A 23878-nucleotide genomic window follows, 5' to 3' on the forward strand; every position below is an offset into this window, starting at 1 on the left:
TCCGGGCTAGGATGGCGGGCAGGTGGCGGTGGCTGGGAGAAAGCGTCTGGGTCCCCCCCACCCCCAGTCCCGCCCCACCCCCTCCCCCGGGGCTTAGCCCCTGAGGGCCCGCCTCCTCCTGCTGCCACTGCCGCTGTCCTCAGCGCCCTGGCTGCCTCAGGTCTGTCTCTATGGGTCCCCTCTGTCTGTCCCCTTCTTTGTCTTTCTATTTCTGTGTCTCTGTCGCTCCTGTTCTGGGTGTCTCTTGCTTTTCCCCTTTCTCTCTCCCAATCTCCCCTCTCAGTCTCTGCCTCTGCCTCAGTCTCTGTCCCTCTGGAACACACACTCACACACGCGCGCACGCACACACACACACTCTCTCTCTGTCTCAGGAAAAGACAGTCTCTCCCAGTGTGCCCCACACCCTGTCCTTATTCCACATCACAAAAACCTCTCCTGGGAGTCCTGCTCAGCCTGTCACTCCATCACATGTGCTTTCCCACCCAGTCACTCCTGCCACCTGTGTCACCCCACCCCAGCCCCTCACACAGAGATGCACACTACCTATCTCACAACCAACCCACACGCTCCACACACAGGGTCCTACGGTGCTACAGCCACTGAGCCCCTCAAACTGCCACAAAGCGTCCATGCCACCTCGCACGAGCACAGATATCCTATCTTAGACTGTCCCGTGTGCGAACAGAATTTCACCCAGTGTCACGCGCAATCTCTCGAGACGTCCATCACACACATTCGCAGGCAGCTGAAACTTGGGTCTCATACCTGACAGCAACTTCCGCCACACTTTTTATCAGGGTCTCACACGGTGACATGGAATTACTCACATGACATCTTTGGGAGCACTGTCACACAACCACATTCTGTGGTGTTACATGGTGACACACAGTCACACGTGCAGTGACCCCCCCCACACATACAGTCACGCTTGCTCTTGCACAATCTGCTGGTGTCACACACAGTCTCACACAGTCCCTCACAGAGTGTCCCCTCCACACACTGTCACGCACACAAGCTCCTGCTAAGCCTTGCGCAGTCCACACCGGACACAGCCGTCCCCAACTTCACCCTGCAGTCTCGTGTGGCGCACACATTTACAGGCACAAGATCTCGCTCATCTTCTCATCTCCAAGGGCCCCACACAGTGACACACGCCCTCATACGCTGTCACAACACTGTGACAGTCTTTCACTATCCCACACGATCTGTGCCACACAGAGTCATACAGTTTCTCACAGTCCGTCAATGTGGCTGACATATACTGTCATACTCACATGGTCCCTCTGTCACCCCCACTCCCCTGGGACCTGTCACACCGCCTTCTCACACCACCTCTGAGTGTGTCCCACTCATCCGGTCTCACTCTCTGTCACACATCATCTGCCGTGTGACACACAAAGCACTCGTGTCCTCCCCATGTTTCACACTGTGCCACACAATCTCTCGCTCTCACGTAGTCTCTTAATGTCTCAACCGGTCCCCCGAGTAGTGTCTCAGGCACACCCTACCTCAAGGGGTCCCACGCAGTCACCCACGCGTCATCTCTCCCATCTCACAGACACCATCGCACACAGCCTCTCAGTGTAACACAGTCTGTTTCACAGTCATACCCTTTGGCTGGTAGTCACAAAACCTCCCAAGGTCACACAGCCACACACCAACCTCTGGCGTCATGCACGATCTCACGGTAGTACACACTCACACAGTCTCTTGGCGTCACACGCCATTCCCCGGTGTCACCCAGGGGCACCCACGGTGTCTCTCCAGCCTTGGGCACATGCCTGCGGGCGCCCACACTCAGCCCTCGGGCCTCTCGCGACTGCCCCCTGATGGCCACACGGGGGCGCCCGTGGCCCGCCGACGCCGAAGCCTTAGGCGGAGGTGGAAGTTGGGAGGGCAAGCTGCAGACCCCGGAGGAAGACCAGGACACAGAAGGGTGGCGGGGGCTGGAGGCCAGAGGGAGAGAACTGAAGATGGACTGGGACAAGAGAAGTTCAAAGAGAGTGGGTAGAGAGTTGCAGAGAGAGGCTGTGTGGCAGAAAGAGAGGCAGAGACAGAAATTTGGAGAGTTGGAGACCTAGGGAGTAGGTGCACCAAAGACAGGCAGAGGAGGGCAGAGACAGAGACGTACAGGGTATAGGAGAGACACACAGACAGACATGTAGAGAGTCAGGGGCGCCTGCGTGGCTCAGTTATTAAGTGGCTGCCTTCCGCTGGGATCATGATCCCAGAGTCCTGGGATCGAGTCCCACCTCGGGCTCCCTGTTCAGCGGGAAGCCTGCTTCTCCCTCTCCCTCTGCGTGCCGCTCTGCCTGCTTGTGCTCTCTCTCTCTGTGTCAAATAAATAAAATCTTTAAAAAGGAAAAGTAATATAGAGAGTCAGAGACAGGGACCGAGAAACGCAGACACCTAGAAACACAGAAGCGAACAGACGAACGAACTCGCACACCACGCGGGTCCACAGGAGCTGGTGGCGGAGGCGGGGCCTGCAGGGCGCGCCCCAGGGGCGTGGCCCGGGCGCTCTGGTGGGCGTGGTTGGGGCGGGGTTCCGAAGAGGCGCGTCCCGGGGCTGACCATTAGGGGCGTGGGCTGGCGGAGGCGTGTCCCGAGCGGCCGGCGTTGGGGGAAAGGGGGTGTCTCCACGCAGTCAGCCCATCCAAATTCGGTTTTTACCGACTGCATGGGGAAGCGAGACCGGCTGGAAGGGGACGTCGGCCCAGGTGCCTGGCAGCGATTTGATATGAGGGTATCAGACCCTGACTCCCCCGCCCCCAACCCCGCAGTGGCAACGGGCCCAGGTGGGGGAGGGGAACCGGGCTCACATCTGGAAAGCATCAGGCGCGCCGGACGTGCCAGGGCCCCGGGCCCGGCTGCAGAAGGGGGAGGGGAGCTAGGGCGCCCTCGTCCTCCCCCTTAACGGGGTCTGCCGGCGCCGGGGAGGGGCCTGGGCTTGCGCCGAGCCTCTGCGCCTCCCGCAGCTGGTTTCCATCAGCAGTTTTGGCCTTGGCCGCCCCCAAGGAGGAAACCCAGCTTAGAGTGGGGGAAGACAGGGTGACGACCCAGTCTCCTATCCCCCTCCCTGACGGCAGCCAGACGCTGGGGGGCGGGGGAGACGGACTGACCGACGCTGCTCGAACCGTTCATAACCTCCATTTCTCGCCGGAGCTGCAAACCTCAGCCGTCTTTCCACCCGCATAACTTTAGTTTCCAGGTGTGCAATGCTGTCTTGTGCCGCAAAGGAATGGCCCCAGCCTCGTGACAGCCTAGGAGTCCATGGTATTGTTGTGCCCATTTTTTGGAGGAGGAAACTGAGACCCTGGATTTGGCTTCAGTTCTAGCTTTAATTATTCAAGAAGTGTGCAACGAATGCCAACAGTAACTCTAAGGTCGAATATCCCATCGCCTATTGTCTATTTCCAGCGGATGTCTGGTGGGTATGACACCGAGCTCCAGATTCCACCTGCCAAACCCTCTTCCTACTGCAGTCCCAACCATCTGATAGTAACTCTTAACTTCCCTCCCTCTCTCACACCACTGATCTCGTGACAAATGCCATTAATGCCGGCTTCCGGCTGTCCCCAGTGCAGTCACTTCTCACCTCCTCTGCTCTCCACACTCTGGTCCAGCCACCATTCCTCACTGGCTTCTCTCATCCTGGTCCCCACAGACCAGCCAGAGGGATCCTGTGGAGACGAAGTCCCCAGATAATAGCAAATGTTAGCGAGGAGGTGGCAAAATTGGAACCGTCACACACTGGTGGTGGGAAGTAAAATGTTGCGGCCACTGTAGCAGTCATTCTGCATTCATTCAGCAGCAGAACAGTCTGACAGTTCTTCAAAAGGTTAAGGTCCCCATATGACCCAGCAATTCCACTCCTAGGAACCGACCTTAAAAAAACCCCGAAAACATACATCCACACAAAGACTTGTACATGAACGTTCATGGCACCATGATTCATAATAGCCCCCAAGTGGAAATGACCCAAATATCAACGGATGAGTGGAAAAACGAAATGTGGTCTGTCCAGACTGTGGGATAGCATTTGGCAGTAAAAAGAAACAAAGTACTGACACGTGCTGCCACGGGCTGAACTTTGAGAGCATCATGCTAAATCAAAGAAGTTGGTCCCAAAAGGCCATGTATTGCCTAATTCCATTGATATGAAATGTCCAGAATAGACCAATATACAGGGACAGAGAGAGAATCCGATGAGTGGTTTCCAGGGGCGGGGGGATAGTGGACGATGACAGCTAAGGGTGCAAAATTTCTTTTTTTTTTTTTTAAGATTTTATTTATTTATTCGACAGAGATCGGAAGTAGGGAGAGAGGCAGGCAGAGAGAAAGGGGGAAGCAGGCTCCCTGCAGAGCAGAGAGCCCGATGCGGGGCTCGATCCCAGGACCATGAGATCATGACCTGAGCCGAAGGCAGAGGCCTAACCCACTGAGCCACCCAGGTGCCCCAAGGGTGCAAAATTTCTTACGGATGGAAATATTCACAACTGTGTGGATATATGAAACACCGCTGAACGCTACACTTATATGGGTGAATTTTATGATAGGTGAATTATATCTCAGTAGAGCTGTTAATCCTTTCACCTTCCTCTCTCCCTCCCCCCTCCCACCGGGAAAAACCCAAGTCCCTCTTGTGCTAAGAATTCTCCCATGTCACCCACCTCCCTCAGAGTAAAAATCAAAATTGTCACCAAGGCCCATGACGTCCCATGCAATGTGGTGGGCCCTACCATTTTCTGCCCACCACCCTGGCTCCTCTCACCACTGCTGTCCATCCCCCCAAGACATTCACAAGCCTCCCTCCCCCCCCTCGTTCAGATCTCCGTTCAAATGCTGTCTCCTCAATTAGACCATCCCTGATCACTCCGCTCCCCCATCCCACCCAAGTCCCTCATATCTCAGCTCAGTTTTTTCCCCATAGTCCCTATCACCTTTAACGAATTATACAATTTATTTACTTATTAAGTCAACAGCCTTGCCCCTTCCCCAGCTCCCACTCTGCCAAGCAGTTCCTTTTGCACCCTTCTAGAAACAATCCATATAGCAAACAGGCTATATAGGCCAGTGCTTAAGAACATAGACTCTTAGGCAGCCTGAACTTAAATCTGGCTTTGCTACTTATTAACTTACTTGAGGCAAGTTATTTAACATCTCTGTGCCTCAGTTTCTCCACCTGTAAAATGGGCATAATAGTATCTATATATCTAATAGGCTCTCAAGGTTCTGAGGATTAACTGAGTCGCCGAGAAGAGTCTGGCATGCAGTAAATGCTCAATTTATTGTTAACTGTTATTTTGTTTAGTTTTGTTTTTTTAAATAGGCTCCATGCCCGATGTAGGACTTGAACTCACCACCCCGAGATTGAGTCACGCGTTTACCAACTGAGCCAGACAGGTATCCCGCTGTTACTGTTTTATTATTTTTAATGAGCGAGCACTAAAATCTTAAAAAAGAAGGATGGTCACCCATATGTACTTCAACCATTTTGGCCACCAAGTGGCCTGTGTAACCTTCGACAAGTCCCATCCCCTGAGTGTAGCTGCCTCTTTGATGGAATGGAGATGAGGCAAATATTCCCAAAGGCCTGACAAGCAATGGCTTTTCCTGGCAGACTTTCAAAACTGACTTTTATCTATTGGTACTCCAAAAGAAATACATGCTTATCCATACACACACACTACCCACCCACCTTCTAGAATGGAAATTCCACAGGAAGGACCTTTTGTTTTGTTTTGTTTTGTTCCTTGCTTCTTGTTTCTCACCGCCTCCGTGGGCACAGGACATGCAGGTGAGCAGAGCAGGTCTGGTCTCTGCTCTTTCAGGGTTCAAAGCTACAGAGAGATGGACCCACCCATGTAAACACAAAGGTCAATGCAGAATAAGTACCGTTCTTCAGACTGCGGAGTCGGGTGGGGGTTGGGTCCCAACCTTAGCTCCCTCTTTCTTGCTGTGCGGCGGTTAGTAAAGACCCTTCTCCAAACTTCTTACACACCCATGAAATCTGTGTGATTGCTGAACTTATCCAATAGAAATATGGGCAAAGGGTGTGAACAGGCAACTCATAGAATTAAAAGTGGCCTAATAGAGAAACAAATGTGTTGCCTCATGGCAATGGGGAGGGAGACATGGTAATTAAAAGAGAACACAGTTTTCCCCCATAAGATTGGCAAAAATGTCTGGTGAACTGATGGAAAAATGGGCATCTCAGAAATTCCCGTTGGAAATGTCAGCTGAGGGCACGCTTAGTGGAAGGAAGTGTGGCAGTGTCAATTAAAAGTTTTTAAATGAACATATTATAATGACCAAGCAATTCTATTTCTAGGAGTGGAGCCTCTGGAAATACACACATATAGGCACAGAGGTAGGTACAATGACATTACTGCTGCGAAGTCCCCAACAGCAAAAGAACTGGGAGAGCGGACAATCCCACAGTGGATGCTAAAGCAGCCATTGATAATACAGTGATGGGGGACCTGGCATCATTGGTAGAGCACTCGACTCTTGATCTCAGGGCTGTGAGTTCAGGCACCACACTGTGGGTAGAGATTACTTAAAAATAAAATCTTTAGGGACAGCTGGGTGTCTCAGTCAGTTAAGTGTCTGCCTTCACCTCCGGTCATGATCCTGGGGTTCTGATATCAAGCCCCACTTCTGGCTCCCTACTCAGCGGGGAGCCTGCTTCTCCCTCTCCTCCCAGCTCTTGCTCTCTCTTGCTATCTCTGTCTCTGTCTCTAATAAATAAATAAAATCTTTTTAAAAAATAATAATACAGGGGCGCCTGGGTGGCTCAGTGGGTTAAGCCTCTGCCTTCGGCTCAGGTCATGATCTCAGGGTCCTGGGATCGAGCCCCACATCAGGCTCTCTGCTCATCAGGGAGTCTGCTTCCTCCTCTCTCTCTGCCTGCCTCTCTGCCTACTTGTGATCTCTGTCTGTCAAATAAATAAATAAAAATCTTTAAAAAAATAAAATAAAATAAATTAAAATAAATTTAAAAAATAATAATACAGTAACAGAAAATATGTCATCTAAATTTAGATGAATGGACAAATTCCTAGAATACAACAACTTAGTAAAACTGACACAGGAAGAAATAGAAAAGCTAAATAGTCCTGTAACCATCAAAGAAGTCCATTTTTTTTTTTAAAGATCTTATTTATTTATTTGACAGACAGAGATCACAAGTAGGCAGAGAGGCAGGCAGAGAGAGGAGGAAGCAGGCTCCCTGCCAAGCAGAGAGCCCGATGTGGGGCTCAATCCCAGGACCCTGAGATCATGACCTGAGCCAAAGGCAGAGGCTTTAACCCACTGAGCCACCCAGGCGCCCCAACCAATTTTTTTTTTTTTTTTAGAGAGAGAGATGGAACAGGAGCAGGGAGTGGAGAGAGGGGCAGAGGGGGAGGGGGAATCTTAAGCAGACTCCATGCCCAGTGTGGAGCCCAACAGGGGGCTCAATCTCACAACACTGAGACTATGACCTGAACTGAAATCAAGAGTTGGACACTTAACCAACTAAGCCACCGAGACACACCTACAAAAATCCAACTCTTAACTGAAATCCTTCCTATAAAGAAATCTCTGGACACAGATGACTCAACACCACCAAAAGAACAGTGATACACAAGGCAAATATATAGCTCAATTTATATATGTGTATGTGTGTGTATATATATATATATATATATATATATATATATATGCATATGTATATAATAGTTATGCATTTGTATAGTTACTTAGATTCATATATGTTTGCAAATGCATAAAGGAAAAAATGCAAGAATATGCAACAAACTAATTATGATAACTTCTGAGAGAAGGGATTTGGAGTTGTCCCTTTACCCGTATTTTTATGAAACCATGTTTATGCCCAAACACAACTCAATCAAAGGTCAGATTCTTTATAGCCCATGACAGGAAAATTAGGTTGAGAACCACCCTGAGATCTGCCATCTGGTTCGGGACACTACTATATTCAAAGCAAACAGTAGTTGCTCACTAAATGTTTGTCCAAAGGAAAACCATTTCTCTCATTTTACCACAGAAGAGTCTACCACATATGTAACATTGTGCATTTATTTACAAAGAGGTTAGAGAAACACACAGAGTCTGGCCCCCCTGTGCACTGGGGAGTCACCATCGTCATAATAAATACAGTAATTTTAAAAAAGAAAAAAAAATACTGGATTGGAACAGTTGAGGGTCTTTCTGGGCTCCCCACACTCCCTCTCAGCAGGGGAGAAAGGGGTATGAGATAGAAGTCATCTTCCTTTCCCTCTTCTACCTCTTAATCCTCCATAATTGTCCAGGGATAGAGGTGAAAAATCTTTCTTTCCAGGTGTTACCACCTCCTACTTGACCCTCAAAACCCCAAAGTCAGTGCTCCTTCCTTTCCCAGGGCACTCTGCAGGCACCACCTGAGTCAAACACAGAGTCTCTGACCATGGTGCCAAGGGGATATCCTAAGAATCCAGGGACATGGACAGGGGGCACTTTGTGAATGGGGAGTGGGGGGCGGACACTGTATCTGGGCATGGAAAGGAGTAATAAGAGGGTTCAGTGACGGAAGCGAACGGGAACGAACGGACAAAGTGTCTAAACTAAAATGGGGAAATTCAAACTGAATTACCCCTTCTGCATACCATAGTACACCCATAGTACTGATGAGGAAAGTGAGGCCCAGACAGAGGGAACTTTCTTGCCCAAAGGCTGCAGAGCCAGCAGCTGAACTGGGTCAAACAGGGCTCCTCCCCCATTCCTCCCTATGGTGGAGGGGGAGCCTTTTCAACCAAGACTTGCAGTGAATGGGGGCAGTGAGGAAGGGTCTTTGGAAGCAGAGAAAATGGTGGTCTTTGGAAGGGAGGTATGGAAGGGTCAGTGATTGGGAGTGTGGTGGTGCAGAGGCCATGAAGGGGGAGCCCAAGCAAACTCCCAAACTCACACTGTAGTCATGACCTTGAGAGAACCCGAACGGAAACGCAGTATCTTTTTCTTGAGTGCGTGGGAAGCCTTGATCTTCACAAAGACTTTGGCGGGGCCCGCGGGCGCCCCTCCACCTGCACCACCCCCTGCCCCAGAGGCCGCGGTGGCCGCCACCAGCTGCTGCGGCCACACCAGACCACCGCTGCCGTCTGAGTCGCTGGATGCGGAGCTGAAGGCCGGCGACTCCCCCTCGCTGGCGCTGGATTCACTCTCCCCATAGCCGCCGCCCACACCACCTGCGGGCCCCCGGCGTCCAAGCGGCCCCAGGCGCCCGGCCGAGCACTCCGAGTCGCTGCCCGCGCAGCCATAGAGAAGACGGCGCTGAGGAGCGGACGGGGATGGGCCGGGCACCGGGCCGCGGGCCGCGGGGGCTCGGGGACGGCCGCGGCGCCCGTCCGCAGCGTCGATCTCGGCCGTGGAGCGCCAACGGCGGCAGGACCCCGCGGCCTGGGCCGCGAGCGTGGGCGCGGGGCCGCGGCGGGGCCGCGGCGGCCGAGGCTCTTCCCGTTCGGCCGTGGGGTACTTGGGAGGCCCGGGAGGAACCGCGGCCGCGCGGCCCAACAGGCTGGTCTCGGACTGGGAGCGCGCGGCCTTGCGAGCCCTGGGCGAGCCCCGGCGGCCCGAGGCCTCCGTCATGCGTCCGCGGCGGCCGGCGGCCCGGGGACGCTCCCGGGGTGGGGACTGCTCCACGCTGCGGCCGCGGGTCAGTGGGGGCGCTTTGCGGCGGGCCGCCCGGCCAGGGAGGCCGCGGGTGGCGGCCTGCGCGGCCGGTATGTACTGTGCCTTCACCAGGCGCCCCTCGGCCGGGCTGTCGGGGGGCGAGGGAGCGGCGGGCGGCGCGGGGGGCTCGGGCGCCGTCTCCGACTCCCACTGCGAGGCCCAGGCGCGGCCTAGGGCGGCCGGGCTGGCGGGAATAACCCCCGCGCGCTCCACCGGTGGCTCGGGCGCGGGCCGCGCGCCTCCGGGGGGCGGGGACACGTCCGGCGGCCTCTGGCGCACGCTGTTCTGGCGCCGCGGGCCCCCGTCCGCGCCCCCGGGACTGGTCCGGGGCTGGCCCGCCCCCCGGCGGCGGCGCCTGCGCAGGAGCGCCGAGATGTAGCCGTCCAGGGGCCGCCCCGCCCCCGAGGCGTCGGGCGAGTCTGCGGGAGGCCGGCTGCACGGCCGCGGGCTGCGCAGCGCCACAGCGTGCAGGGGGCTGGGCGTCAGGAAGGGCCCGGCGCGTGCCCGCCGTTCCGCGGAGGAGCAGGCCTCAGGGCCCGCAGAGCCCGCTGCCGTCGGGTAGGGCGCAGAGTATGATCGCGGCACGGCTGCCCGAGCGCTCACCGCCTCCGGAGCGCTGGGACTGGCGTCTCCTAGGGAGGGAGGCAAGAATAAAAAAAGGAAGAGAGTGGAGGGACCCTCGACGCCCTTGCTCAAGGAGCCTAGGAGGGGCAAGTTGCCTACCCCGCCCTCCTCCACTGTCATCCAAAACCCTGCTCTCACCCTTCCCAGCATATCAGGTTCATAACAAAATCGTCACAAGACCGTGAAGGGTCTGTCCTTCCTCTGCCTCTCTGACCTTCATCTCTAATCCCTGTCTTCTATAATTCTAGGTCTCGGGCTCTGCTGCCCTCTTGGAAGCACACTCCAGTCACGTTCCAGCCTCAGGGGCTTTGCACTTGCCGTTCCCTGGAACAAGCTTCCCTGAGGATATCTGCTTCGCTTATTTCAGGGCGCCACTCAAATGTCAGAGTCTCAGTGACACCCTCCCTAGCCATGTGTCCTAAAATTGCAACTTCCTCCCCAACTCAAAAGGGTATGCCCTCCCCAGCTCCCTTCTCTAACTTTCTTCTCATCCTATATGTCTATATGTTATTTATCTTGTATATTATCTGTTTCTCCCACTGCAAAGTCAGCTTTATGAAGACAGGGATTTTTTTTTTTTTCTTTCCCTCTGGGTATCCCTCACCACTGAAACAAACCTAAGCTGGCACCTAGTAGGGGCTCAGAAACTGTATAAATGAACAACAGGAGTTGCTGTTTAAGTGGCTACCAAGTGCCAAGTCCAATGTCAGTGAGGGCTCAGGCTCACTGAGTATGGAAAACTTCCCTATGAGGCAGGTGCTGCTAATAATCCTATTTTAACAAAAGGAGAAACAGAGGCCCAGAAAGAAGCAACATGCTCAAAATCACATGAGAAGGGAGGGTCACAGCCAGAGTTTGAATCCAGGTCAGTCTGACTCAGAAGCTTGTGCTCAAAAGCATTCTCTTCCTGCCCATTCCCTGCCTCTCAGGGCCCCAACCCCACCCACCTTACCTAGGGACTTGGGCCTCTCGCTGGCGTAGATGCCTCGGGGTTCAGAGGGACCCAGGCGTCCATAGGAGCCAGATCCAGAGAAGCCACTGTCCCCACAGAAGGTAGAGGGGGGTGAGTCTGGACCTCCCGTGGAGCTGGGGTCTTCATAGAAGCCTGGATTCCAGGGAGTGGAGGAGAGACAATCAGGGGCCTGGACTGGGAAACCAGGGGTGGGGAAAGGAAGAGACCAAGAGGCAGAGACAGGGAAACCTGAGAGGTAGGGGGCAGTAGGAAAGATGGGGATGTCCCAGGCAGACCCTTCTCCCTCTACGCATGCTCACCTGAGCTGCGCCCGCTCTCCTGTTCCAGGCCCCCAGACTCCAGGCTCAGGTCTCCCAGCTGCTGGCCCAGGTCCCAGATGAGCCCAGGCAAGGCCTCCTGAGGGCATGGGGAGAGCAGGATAGTCAGAATGTCCCCAATCCTCTGCCGCCTGCCCCCCTCCCCCTTATATCCCCCTGATGAGCAGAGTTTCACTTTGACAGTGAGGCTCTGATTTCCAAAGTCTAAAAGCAGTACTGAAGTCCCAGTATCTCCCTCAAGATCTCTGTCCCTTCATCCCATTAGAAGTCCCAGTGATGGGGCGCCTGGGTGGCTCAGTGGGTTAAAGCCTCTGCTTTCAGCTCGGGTCATGATCTCAGGGTCCTGGGATCAAGAGTCCCACATGGGGTTCTCTGCTCATCAGGGAGCCTGCTTCTCCCCCTCCCCTTTCTCTGCCTCTCTGCCTACTTGTGATCTCTGTCTGTCAAATAAATAAATAAAATCTTAAAAAAAAAAAAAAAGAAGTCCCAGTGATTATCTAACTCAAGTCCTTCATGCTGCAGCTACATTAACCTTTCTTAGGTGGGATAAGCTTCAGAAGTTCCCATCCCTCGCCCCCTCTCTGTCAGGTGTTTCCTCCATAACCCCTTAACCCCTATCAGAACGTTCCTCTTCGAGTCTCAGTTTACATGGTGTCACTGTAAGGAGACTTTGCCCCAAAATACCCAGGACCCAGCAGATCCCCTAGCCATTGGTCCACCTCCTCCCAATACTTGACTTTCTCTTCTCAGATGCTCCCATCATCTCCCTCTGCCCCTTATCATCAGCACAAAGTCCTTTTGTAAGTCTTCCTTAAGTCCTTCCTGCTGCAGACTGATTCTTTCCCTCATATGGATAAAAAAGGCTGACCACAACTCATAGAAGCCTTCGGTCCTTCCCCCAGGAAGAGCACCCTAGGAAGTCCTTCTGTGAGTCTAGCCGGTAGCAGTACTACAGTAGCGAGCCCCAGCCCGTTCAGGAACAACATCTTTCTCCCACCCTTGCTTCATTCCCACCCGGAAGCCTCCCATGTCTGCCCCTGAACCTCATCCCCATGAGAAAGTCCGGTTGAGTCTATCCTGGATCCTTTTTGCTGCAGAAAACGAGCATTTCTTATCAGGTGAGAATAAAGGAGGGTGAAAATCCTTTTAGGGGAGCGACAGTGACCAGGGATGGGTCAAGGGACTAAGGCAACACAGATGGGGCTCCAAGACGCTAGGACCTAACCCCCTTTTGGAAAAACAGGGCCAGATCCAGGAAGAGTAGCACATGGGTCTGGGGCGAAGCCAGAGGTGGCCGCCGCCACAGGCTGACTGTTGACCCTCAGACAAAAGCAGCTTGTCTGGACAGCGGGAGGGAGGGAAGGAGGGGGGAGGAGCCGGGAGGCCAGTCGCCCAGCCCTGCCTATTTAGGGCAGAAAGACTGGCCGGTCCCCCCCACCCCCCTGCAGACTCCCCCCCCCTCCAGCTTCCTACTCCTGTGGCTGCTCTCCTGGGCCCCTTGTCCTCCCCCTTCCCCCCACCCCAAGAACAGAAGCCCCCATCTGGGTTTGTTTATGGGAGGAAAGTCAACAAATCATTCCATGTTGGGCTCCTGCCCTGGGTGTGCAGAGATGCTCAGGGTGGCGTCATCTTGGAGCAGAACCCAGGAAAGCAGCCGAATTGTGCACAATCAGGGGTGGCTAAAACAATGTCGGAGACCTGGCCAGGTACCCCATGTCATGTCCCCCACTAATGACCCCCCTGCTCACTCTGCTCCAGCCACACTCCCTGGACGACCATGCGGTGTTCCTACCTCAGTAAGGATGTCCATGCGGTGCTCCTACCTCAGTAAGGATGTTCTCCCCCTGCATTTCTTCCTGGTTCCCTCTCTGGCTTCATTCAGATCTTTCCTTACACGATCCCTCCCCTGACCGGTCTTTCCAAAATAGCTTCCCCGTCATTTTGCACCCATTGACCTGTCCCCCCCCCCCTTCCCTGCAACGTAGCAGTAATGACCTCTTGGCTCAAAAGGATCCATCAGGTTGTCATCGGGTCTGTCTCACTAAATGTCATCCCTGGAAGGCAGAGATTTTCATCTGCTTTTTTCACATTAGGATTCCCCCCACCCACCCCTAGGGAATAGCGCAGCACCTGGAACAAAGCAGGTGCTCAGGAAATGTTTGATGAAAATGAATGTACATAGCAGAATACTATACAGCTGTCAAAATGGAAAGGACGCAATTTCTACACAGAGTCATCACTAAGAGGGGGCACCTGGATGGCTCAGTGGGTTGAGCATCTGCCTTTGGTTCAGGTCATGATTCTGGAGTCCCAGGATCGAGCCCTGCATCAGGCTCCCTGCTCAGCATGGAGTCCGCTTCTCCTTCTACCCCTTACCCTGCTTTCTCTTACTTGCTCTGTCTCTCTCTCTCTCTCTTTCTCTCAAATGAATAAATAAAATCTTAAAAAAAAAAAAAGAATCATCACTAAGACACAGCATTGACAAGATAAAGAAAAGTGCCGCATATGAGCGGGAGTCAGATTTACCTGCAGGGCCTGGGTCCCACTTCCAGAGCTTCTGATTCCAGCCTGGAGCCCAAGAATCGGCATAACTTACAAGTTCCGGGGTGACACTGCTTAGCCCAGCAGCCACACTTTGAGAACCGCTGGTGTTATCTCTGGGACCTCCCCCAAGAGACTGGAATTGGCAAGAATCGAAGCAAAACCTTATGTTTCTTGGCAGGTAAGCTCTTCCTACAAGCAGATCCATTGGTCTAGAGGGACTCAGGCCAACGTGACATTGGCGGTGATCTCCGAGGAGACCCTGTGTGACCTTTAGCAGGTTACTCCCCTCTCTGGGCCCTGGTTTCCTCATCTGTAACATGGCCTCATTCAGCTCCCTCTCTTATGGGGTGTTGTGAGGATTATATGGCTTAAAACAGCGGTTCCTTTTAAGCTCAATAACTGCTAGCTTTTATTCTCACACGAAAGCTATGAATTTCCAACCAGCAAAATATAAAGTCATGTTTTACTTGTGTAATTAAAAATAAACATAAAAGGATAGACTGGGAGGGGAGCTAAGTTCTGTGGGTCTAATTTCAGTTCCTGCTCTGTAGGGAAGAGCAGGGGTAAGGGGGACAAACCAGAGAGGCCTCCTCTTCCCCCACGCCTGGGCCCTCCAACACCACCCCAAGTCCACACACTCCCACTAAAGTGATGACTCTTCAAAAGGACCTTGGTCTGAATCCTGCTCCCCATGTACCCACAATACCCCTCATCCACATCCCCCTTTTCTTTGCAAGCCCGTCTTCCAGCAGGCCTGTGGTCCTGCAGTTTGGATAGGTTTAACAGGCTCGTTAGGTGAGGACCCCTGGAGACCCCATGGCCTAAACTTTTCCAGACCTGTGTTCCCTACTGCTCACATGCCCCTAGTCTGTGTCCCATTCTCTTTAGCGCGATTTGGAAGTCCTTCTTCAAGTCTAATTTAAGTCCTTCTTGCTGGAAGGGGACCCTTTTTCTTGGTGGAAGAGAACGGAACTCCCACCCCCATCCAGGATTCTGACCTCTCTTCTCTGAGATACCCCCGGTCTTTACCTGCGTCCCAGCTACTCCTATTAGCAACGAATGGAGTCTGGCTTCAATCTTTCTGGCTTCAAAGGGAGTGTATTCCTTGGCAGGGGGTGCGGGGCGGGAGGGGTTAGCATCACAAGACAGAGGCTCGGGATCAGAGAAGGTACCCACACCCTCTTCTGAAGGACCCAGGAACCCCCAACCGCAGAGACGTTTATATTTAGCGCTTTTCTGTTCCTCCCTCCGCGCCGCTGCCTTCCTCCCGCTGCCTGCCACCGCCTCCTCCCTGACGCTGGGACGGAGCTTTGCCTGGAGAGTGTGGGGGAAAGAGGCCTCTCCACTACCACCTCCTGGGGGGCGGGGTAGACAGAGGGGCAGAGAAGGGGGGAGACTCAGCGGCAGGGATAGGGAAGCTGAAGGGCAGCGAGGGGAGACTGAGGCAGACTGAGGGACCGGAAGGAAGGACACAGCTCGCCCATCCCCGTGCTCTCTCCCTCTCCTTGTACGTACGGTGGGAGGTGCCTACCCAAGCCCAGCCAGCTTGGGGTGGGGTGTGGGGGGGAGCTGGTGAAGGCCCCCACAAGGCGTCTCTAACTTTGGGAGGGGGTGGGGCCTCCCACAGCTGTTTCTGCTTCCAGAGAAGAATGTGCAGGGTCTCACTCCCGGTAGGGGGAGGGGCTGTGCGTGCAGCCCCGGAGTCTGGCGTCAGTCCCCCTCCCCATTCTCCATCTGGGGAGGGGGCAGTGGAGGTCAGCAGCAGGGAGAGCCTCCTCCCCCGCCGCCCGGGCTCAGGTTTCCCCAAACGGGAAGCTCTGACCACACACAGGCTTGGGGATGGGATCTGCAGAGGGAGCCAGGGTCTGGGGCCTGGCAGGCTGGGGGGAGGGGAAGAGAGAGATAGGGACAGGGACGTGGGGCGGGAAGAGAGAGAGGTGCAGAAAGGCAAGAGAAGGCCAGGGAGGCCGAGACAGAGAGATACCGAGAGACGGAGGATTAAGAAAGACAGAAACAGATGCTGAAAGTCAGAGATGTGGCAGTAGGGAGACAGAGTGAGAGAAATCCAGGAAGAGATCGGGAAAAATCAGAGAATGACAGAGAAGGAGAGAGGGGTGGTGCTCTTGAAGTCATTCTGGAGACCTCTGCCTCTTTTTCTACCATTAGAACACTCAGGGAGTTCAGAAGCCAGACCCGCATGCTGCCTCGACCTGCCTCTTCTGGGGCTCACCAAGGCTGGGACCAGCTAGGAAAGGAGGGAAAGTGTCACCGCAGAGTAAAGATCACCGCGGACTGCAAGCTTCCTCCCAGTGGTGATCCATCCCTCAGGAAGCCCAAGGATCCCCTCCCCCCCACCCCGCCCCCTCCAGAGATCTCCAAGCACACCGGGACTTAGGGAAGATGGATCCCTGGTGGCGGGGCCAGAGGGGGGCATGCTTGGATCCCAGCTGTGTGACCTTGGGTGAGTCGCTTGCCATCTCTGAGCCTCAGCGTCTTGCTCTGTAAAATGGGGACTATCACCCCTTTCTCCCCCAAGCTTCAAGAAGACAGAGCATGCCAAATACTCGGCCCAGGCTTGACACATACTTAGCGCCCAGAAGAATTTTCTTTGGGGAAGGGGCCTGTGCATTTCACGAGGCTCTAGCGGAAGCGATGCTGTCCCCCTTCCCCAGTTTGGGGGTGGGCAGGCCGGATCCCGCCTGCCGCCCATACTCCAGGGTCTCCAGTCCCACCCCCTGCCTTTTCCCCCTCCCCCACCGGAACGGGTGTCTGAGCATCCAACCAAGACGGACAGACAGACACAGACGGGGGCGGAGGGATGGACGGACAGGCGGCCCCTCACCAGCTGCTCCTCCAGGGCCGCTGCGGCCCGGCGCGCTGCCGCCGCATCTTCGTCCTCATCGGCGTCCTCCTCGTCCTCGGCCTCGGCGCCCCCCATTCCGGGCTGGGCCAGCCGCAGAGCTTGCTGCACGCGGTACTCCTGCCTTTCCCGGAGCCAGTGCAACTCGCAGAGCCCGGCCAGGCTGCCCTCCAGCCAGCCCCGCAGCCGGCCCCGCTCGGGGCTCACCGGGAACGAGAAGGCCCGGATCATGGCTGCGGCCCCCCACCCCAGCCCGGCCGGGCCCCACGGCCACCCCTCTCCGGGTCCCACCTCCCCGCCCCAACAGCCCGCCTGCCCGCCCGCCCGCTGGCCCGGCTGTCACCGTCTCATCTGCATAGGCGCCCGCCCATTGGGCCGCCCACCCGCGCCTTATCTGCATGGCCACGCCCCCGGCGACAGAGCAACCGTCGCCTATTGGCTGGTACCCTCCCTTACGAAGATGCCCGGCGGTGCACCCGCGGCCCCAGACGCGACGCATGCTCGCAGCTTCCTACTCGCTTTGCTTCTGGGCGGCCTCGCCACGCCCCACCGCTTGCTGCCTTTGGGCTCTAGTCACGCCCCCCTCTCGCGTCACAATGAAACAAGTCCGCCCTTGCTCCAACGACATTGGCCCGTGCCTCCCCGGTCCCGCAGCTGGTTCCGCCCCCTTGCGGGCGAGCTCTGGCTACCATTGGACTGTCCCGCGAAAGGAGAAGGGGTGATCTATAAATAGAGAATGGGTCCACGTGACAGTTTGGCAACCTTCCCTCTCCCCCCGCCCCTAGCGACCCTGAGCTGCTGAGGCTGTGCGGGGGGCGCAAAGGGTTCTCGAGTCGAGCCCTGATTTTGCCTCCTCTTCCACGAAGGCTTCCCAGACACTCAGCTGTAAAACTAGAAGGCAGCCAAGAGCGATATCCTTCCAAAAAATAATGCTTCTAAGCGGGACGGGCTTCACGGACGTGTGACCAGCTTAGGAGGGCCCCGCGCTTGGTTTAATATTGGCTGACTCCTAAGAGTCAGATCGGTTATATCCCCAATTCTGGAATTGTAAGACCAGCCTGGGTGGAAGATTCTATGATCAGACCAGAATAGAATCTGAGCGTCTTTTGTCTCCCAGATTGTGTGGGGGTCATTGCGTTCACCATTCTACGATTCCAGGAGCCTTTGTTCAACGTTCTAAGAGGCTTTGTTCTCAGCATTCTAAGATGCTCTGTTCTCAACGTTCTGTGGTCCTAAGACTCTGAGCCTGACTTTGGTTTCCAAGGTTCCTTTCTGGCTCCCCAGGCTCCGCGAGCCGTGCTGGCGCCCCCTCAGGCGGCCAGCCTGTGTCACTACGCCGAGTGTGTGTCCCTACAACCTTAAAGAGATCTAGCTCCAATATTCATACCCATTTCTCAGACAGACCTTGACTCACTAATAGCTAGGGCGCAGAAGATCACGTGAGACCTTTCCTCTTTTATGATCCCCTCTTTTATGGCACCAGGAGACATCTGGTCGTAAGCTGGAGAGGCAGAGATTATCATCGACTCTGGAACCAGACTGCTGGGGGTGGGGGTGGGGCTGGTTTTAAAGGGATCCCCAGCCCCTGCAACTTTCTAGCTGTATGACCTTGGGAAACTTGCTTAATCTCTGTACCTCAGTGTCCTTATCTGTATAATGGGGGTCATAATACTGTCTACCTTATCCCGTCATTCTGAGGACTGAGTGAGATATTTGCCCAGTGCTTTCCACGTATAAAGAACCACAGAAGGGTCTGTTAAATAAGTCCAAAATAATCCCAAGGAGAAAAACGAGCCTGGACTTTAAGTAGAGACAAACTATATTCACTTCTCCTCTTGTTTAAGACAGATAGATTGTCCTTAAACAGTCTTAATTTTCCGACAGTGGGGAGATGGCTGGGATTTCTGATAGGTGGATCTGGGGAACTTGCTCTCCAACGAGATTTTCTTAGTAATTCGTGTCTGGGGTGATGTCAGGGTTGTTGTTTTTTTTTTTTTTTTCCCCCCATCTCTGCTGTTCATGCAGGGCCGCCTGAACCATCTCTTACGTAAAATGTTGGATCTGGAACGGATTTAGGTTTTGGTCACTGGGCATTCGCCGATGGGTATTCCTAGGAAGATAAATAAAAAGAGAATTATTACTGGTTGAATAAGAGAGTAACAACAGGATCAGAGGCCTGAGGGCAGCCAGTTGCCAGGGCTCCCAGAAGGAGGTACAGAGAGATGGTTGGTTGGTGGAGTCAGAACAGTGGTTCTAATTCTGCAGGTTTCCTCAGTGGCCTCTTGATGTTCTTACTGATGATCATGAGGTCTGAGTCGTCCCTGGAAATGAACATGCAGCAGGTGCTTCCAACCACAGGATATAAGTCCTTCCCTTGGATGTCCCTAACCTGGTACAAGGGTTGCCCAAACATGGTTGGAGGTGGTGTGGAATCCTCAGAGCTTACTGCTAAACATTTGGCTCCTTGTTCCAAGCCTCCTTTGGATCCTAATGAAAGGGGGGCTCAGGGTCATCCTGGTTCGTGTGTCTGAGTGGTGACTTCCAGTCTTCACAGGATGTACAGGTCTCTCATGTTTGGGGGAGGAATTCGGTGGGGGTTTGAGTCAAGAAATAGTGAAGTTTAGACATTGATAGAATGAAGGGGAATCAAGACCCTGAAAAGGACTTACAGGATTGGCAAGATAACAGAAGCCAGTCAGCTTCTGGTAAGTAGATGCCAGTCTGCAAATCTTTACCCATAAAATACACATCACTGGGGGCAATCCCAAGACTCATGAAAATAATTGTCTAATTTATTTGAGGGGTCGGAAAATAAATGTTGTGGGTTTTGTTTTCGTTTTTTTTAATTCTGGTTCCTGGCTTTTTGGTTGTTATTTATTTATTTATTTATTTATTTTTGGTTGTTTTTTAAAACGTTGATTAAAGGCGGAAAACCAGGTGTGCCTGAGTGGCTCAGTCAGTTAAGCATCTGCCTTCAGCTCAAGTTGTGATCCTGGGATCCTGGGATCCTGGGATCCAGTACTGTGTCATGCTCCCTGCTCAGGGGGCAGTATCTGCTTCTCTCTCTCTCTCAAATAAATAAAATCTTTTTTTTTTTTTTTTAAAGGGGGTGGCAGGGGCGCCTGGGTGGCTCAGTGGCTTAAGCCTCTGCCTTCGGCTCGGGTCATGATCCCAGGGTCCTGGGATGGAACCCCTCATCGGGCTCTCTGCTCAGCGGGGAATCTGCTTCCTCCTTTCTCTGCCTGCTTCTCTGCCTATTTGTGATCTGTCAAATAAATAAAATCTTTTTAAAAAATAAAAATAAAAAATTTTTAAAAGGGGGGGGGTGGGAACCAAGGAGAGGATGCAGGGATGGGAGTTGGGACCATGAAATGAGTCACAAGACGGGTGATGCCACTGATACCAAGAGAAATTGTGAGCAGCACCGGTTGACTTGGGATCGGCAATATTTTGATAGCTGGAAAATCTGGGTGAGTTCAGTGAGGAGGTGGTTCCTGCCATTAGGGCTGTTACTGTGTCATTTACCACATGAAAGTTTCCGGAGACTGAGTGCCCTGCAGGGGCCGTTAGGGAAGTTGTGAAAGGAGCACATAAATCCTGATTCACTAATGGTAGGGATAGGGAGAGTTTTGTTGTGACGATCAAGTGGTGATTTGGGAGTGGTCTTTGAGGGGATGGTGCTCAGTCCATCTGCAACCATCCTGTTTCCAAATCAGGTCACATTCCGAGGAACTGGGGGATAAGATTTCAACAAACTTTTTTTTTTCTTTTTCTTTTTTTTTTTTTTTTTTGGTGAGGGGAGACAGAATTGAACCCATAACAGGCCCAGAAACCACTGGAGTCACGTTTTAGTCTTGAGCGAAAGTGAAATTAATGATCGGATAAATTCATTCCATGGATAAAGTTAGCCTTCCGGTGCGAAGTCCTGTCCTAGATGGCGTCCTTGCGACTTACGTGGCTGTAATCCTTCCCTAGATACCTGTGTCCCTGTGAGCAAGGGCTTGGGGGTAGGTATTGCCGGAGAGTGAGCTCAGCAAGGGATCATCCACATTTGGATTTGAGGGGTATTGAAAGGGAAAACCACGTCCTGCAAATTAGCCTTCAGCGTCCAGGAAAATTAAGCAGGGGCTTCAGTGAACCCTTGAGCCCACCTGTCCCCGTGTGCTGTTGACTTTCCCAGGTGAAAACAAAAAGATGATGAACCAGACGTAGAGAGTTATGAAAGAATGTGTAGAGGAGGTGTTAAAGTTGGGGGGTGCTGGAAGGTAGAGAAAGGCCAGGACAGTGTGTGGAGTGGGAACTCTCGGGAACCTAGGTTTGACTATTTTATTTATGGCCTTCGGGTCTTGGACTAGCCATATCCCCATGGTAGTCTGGAGTTCTAGATGGACAAGGCAGGAGTGCCGCAAGGGCCGGGAGCCGGGCTTAGGAGACCCGGGGTGATGGATGGAGGCACCTGAAGTCAGTTTCTGGAAGGGCAAGAAGTTTCCATTTCCACTTTGAGAGAGGGTCAGCCTCCAAGATTCGCCCTATGTTGTTGGGGCCCAAAGAGAATCCAAATGCAGGGCAGCTGTGTCTTGAATATGTGGGCTGAGGGAAAGGTTGATGGGGTTTTTGGGGGAGAGGGAGGGAGCAGGGGAGTAGGAAGGGTAGCGGGCTGAGATGGATAGGAGCAGTCTGGGACTTCGAGACATAGGCTCTCTTGTGAACATGAAATCTTGACATTCTGGATTGAAAGAATAACCCTTCCTGAAAGATTTCATGGAGGAGTTTGGGTATAAACCGTGCTGGGTAGTAAGGGGGACTCATGAGTCACAAAGTGACTTAGACAAGCGTAAACACATGGTGAACTGTGGGATTCATCATAATCATTGCTGTGTACTGGGGCAAGGGGAAAGGGGAAGGGGGGTGGATATTTATGGGGAGGGTATGGCCCATGTCTAAAATGGGGCAGGATACCCAGTAATGGGGATAATCATTTCCCCTGTGGCTTGAGGGGTATTTATAGGCACAGAGGAGAAAGCGTGCCAGGAGAGAATCCTTGGGGAGACTAAATCTTACCCCCCGAATTTAGTGTCCCTTTTCTTTATCCCTACAAATGCCTCTGTCAAGATCAGGGTTGGCGGTATCTGATGGCCCTGATGGGGGGCTCCATCCCTGAGTGTTTAAGTTGCAGGGCCTTAAGTGACATTCTTTTTTTTTTTTTTTTTAAGATTTTATTTATTTATTTGACAGACAGAGATCACAAGTAGGCAGAGAGGCAGGCAGAGAGAGAGGAGGAAGCAGGCTCCCCGCTGTGCAGAGAGCCGGATGTGGGGATGTGGGGCTCGATTCCAGGACCCTGGGATCATGACCTGAGCCGGAGGTAGAGGCTTTAACCCACTGAGCCACCCAGGCGCCCCTTAAGTGACATTCTTGGCTTTGACTTGCTCTGCCATGGCATCCTAACGGTGTTGCACTGCCTCATGGGATTCCGCAGTCAAGGTATTTTCCCAGCTGAGGTTTCCCGTCATGAGGTTTTTAAAGATTATTTTATTTTTTTGAGAGTTTATTTATTTTTGCGCATGCGCACATCAGCATGATGGAGGGGCAGAATGAGAAGCAGACTGCGCTGCGGGGCTTGATCCCAGGACTCTGGGATCATGACCTGAGCCAAAGGCAGATGCTTAACCCACTGAGCCACCCAGGCACCCTATGGCGTTTTGGTTTTGTTTTCAATTATTCATTTAAGGCATCACTACACCTATCGCGGAGCTAGAACTCACGATGCGGAGATGGAGTCTCCTGCTCTCCCGAGCCAGCCAGGAACCCCTACCATTATGTTTATGATCATATCCCTGACTTCCCGTCTCAGGGTGTTAACAAAACTGCTGGCCAAGATGGAAGCCGAGTGATTATTCAGGATCGGGTCCAGATAGTAGGTCCATGCATTTCCTAGCTTGGCTCTGTCACTGGAAATCGAGTTGTCCCTCTGTTGCTTATCCTCTTGGATCTCAGACTAATCAGTGTCAGCGGGAGAGGCATTCAGGATGCAGTCCCAGAGACTCCAGTATTTCCCCATATTATTAGCTCGAATTATGCCTCAAGGGCATTCTTGTTCATTTGGAGATCTTCACTGACTGAAGTTCTTCTTAGCTTTCTTAAAAAAAATATTTTATTTACTTACTTGAGAGAGAGCAAGTGTAAAAGAAAGAGAGAGAGAGAAAGCACTGAGGCAGAGGGAGAAGCAGGCTCCCTGCTCAGCGGGGAGCCTGATGCGGGGTTTGATCCCAGGACCCTGGGATCATGACCTGAGCTGAAGGCAGATGCTTAGCCGACTGAGCCACCCAGGCGCCCCTCTGAGCTTCTTTATTCAGAGCTGTAGCTCTGGAGCCAACCCACAGATGGACTAGGTGACATACAGCAGCGAGCCTCAGAGGGTAAGCTCCCTGCACTGGCCTGTTTTTCCAGGCTTCAGGAAAGCCTTCATGGTGTGTAAGTCTGAGTGTTTATAGAGACCTTGTTTAGGTGCATCCTCCAATCGCTTCCCCTCAGCTGCAGGGTCACAAGTCTGGGTGACACTGAGGAGCTGGGGAACAGGAGGGCAGGGAGCAAAGGTGGAGAGATATTTGTTCTTTCTACAACCTCCAGGCCAGGATGAGGCTTGAGAAGTCAGCTCAGAAGACCCGCCTTCCCAACCCTCTGGATCAGTCGAGGATGCCCCCCTTCCTGGACTTCCCCACCCCAGCCCCACCTACTCTGGGTCATCACTGATCCCAGACAAGTCTGTCTCTCCATTGGATGATGAACCCCCTGAGGGTAGGGTCTGGGCTGTCTCAGTCACCACCGTATCCCCAGCATCATCCAGGC

At 53.3% G+C, this 23878-nt stretch overlaps 1 protein-coding gene across 1 annotated transcript; it reads right to left on the minus strand.

Moving 5' to 3' along the window:
• Positions 1–8067: 8067 nt before the first annotated feature.
• On the minus strand, positions 8068–17558 carry DACT3 (dishevelled binding antagonist of beta catenin 3). Its single transcript, XM_032839199.1, has 4 exons — positions 17012–17558; positions 11608–11704; positions 11288–11440; positions 8068–10343 (listed from the first exon to the last, which is right to left on the minus strand). The coding sequence occupies exons 1-4, from the start codon at positions 17258–17260 to the stop codon at positions 8947–8949; spliced, it is 1896 nt and encodes a 631-aa protein (XP_032695090.1). The 5' UTR covers positions 17261–17558; the 3' UTR covers positions 8068–8946.
• Between the last annotated feature and the right edge of the window lie 6320 nt (positions 17559–23878).

This window comes from Lontra canadensis, unplaced genomic scaffold (assembly GCF_010015895.1).
Source record: "Lontra canadensis isolate GAN:19392208 unplaced genomic scaffold, GSC_riverotter_1.0 scaffold107, whole genome shotgun sequence".
Taxonomy (NCBI): Eukaryota; Metazoa; Chordata; class Mammalia; order Carnivora; family Mustelidae; genus Lontra; species Lontra canadensis.

Coding starts and splice junctions, on each gene's coding strand:
- DACT3 (XM_032839199.1), bottom strand. CDS start 17,260: ATGATCCGGGCCTTCTCGTTCCCGGTGAGCCCCGAGCGGGGCCGGCTG. Junction 11,441..11,607: donor GGAGAGCGGGCGCAGCTCAG/GTGAGCATGCGT, acceptor CCTGGAATCCAG/GCTTCTATGAAGACCCCAGC. Junction 10,344..11,287: donor CGAGAGGCCCAAGTCCCTAG/GTAAGGTGGGTG, acceptor CTCCCTCCCTAG/GAGACGCCAGTCCCAGCGCT.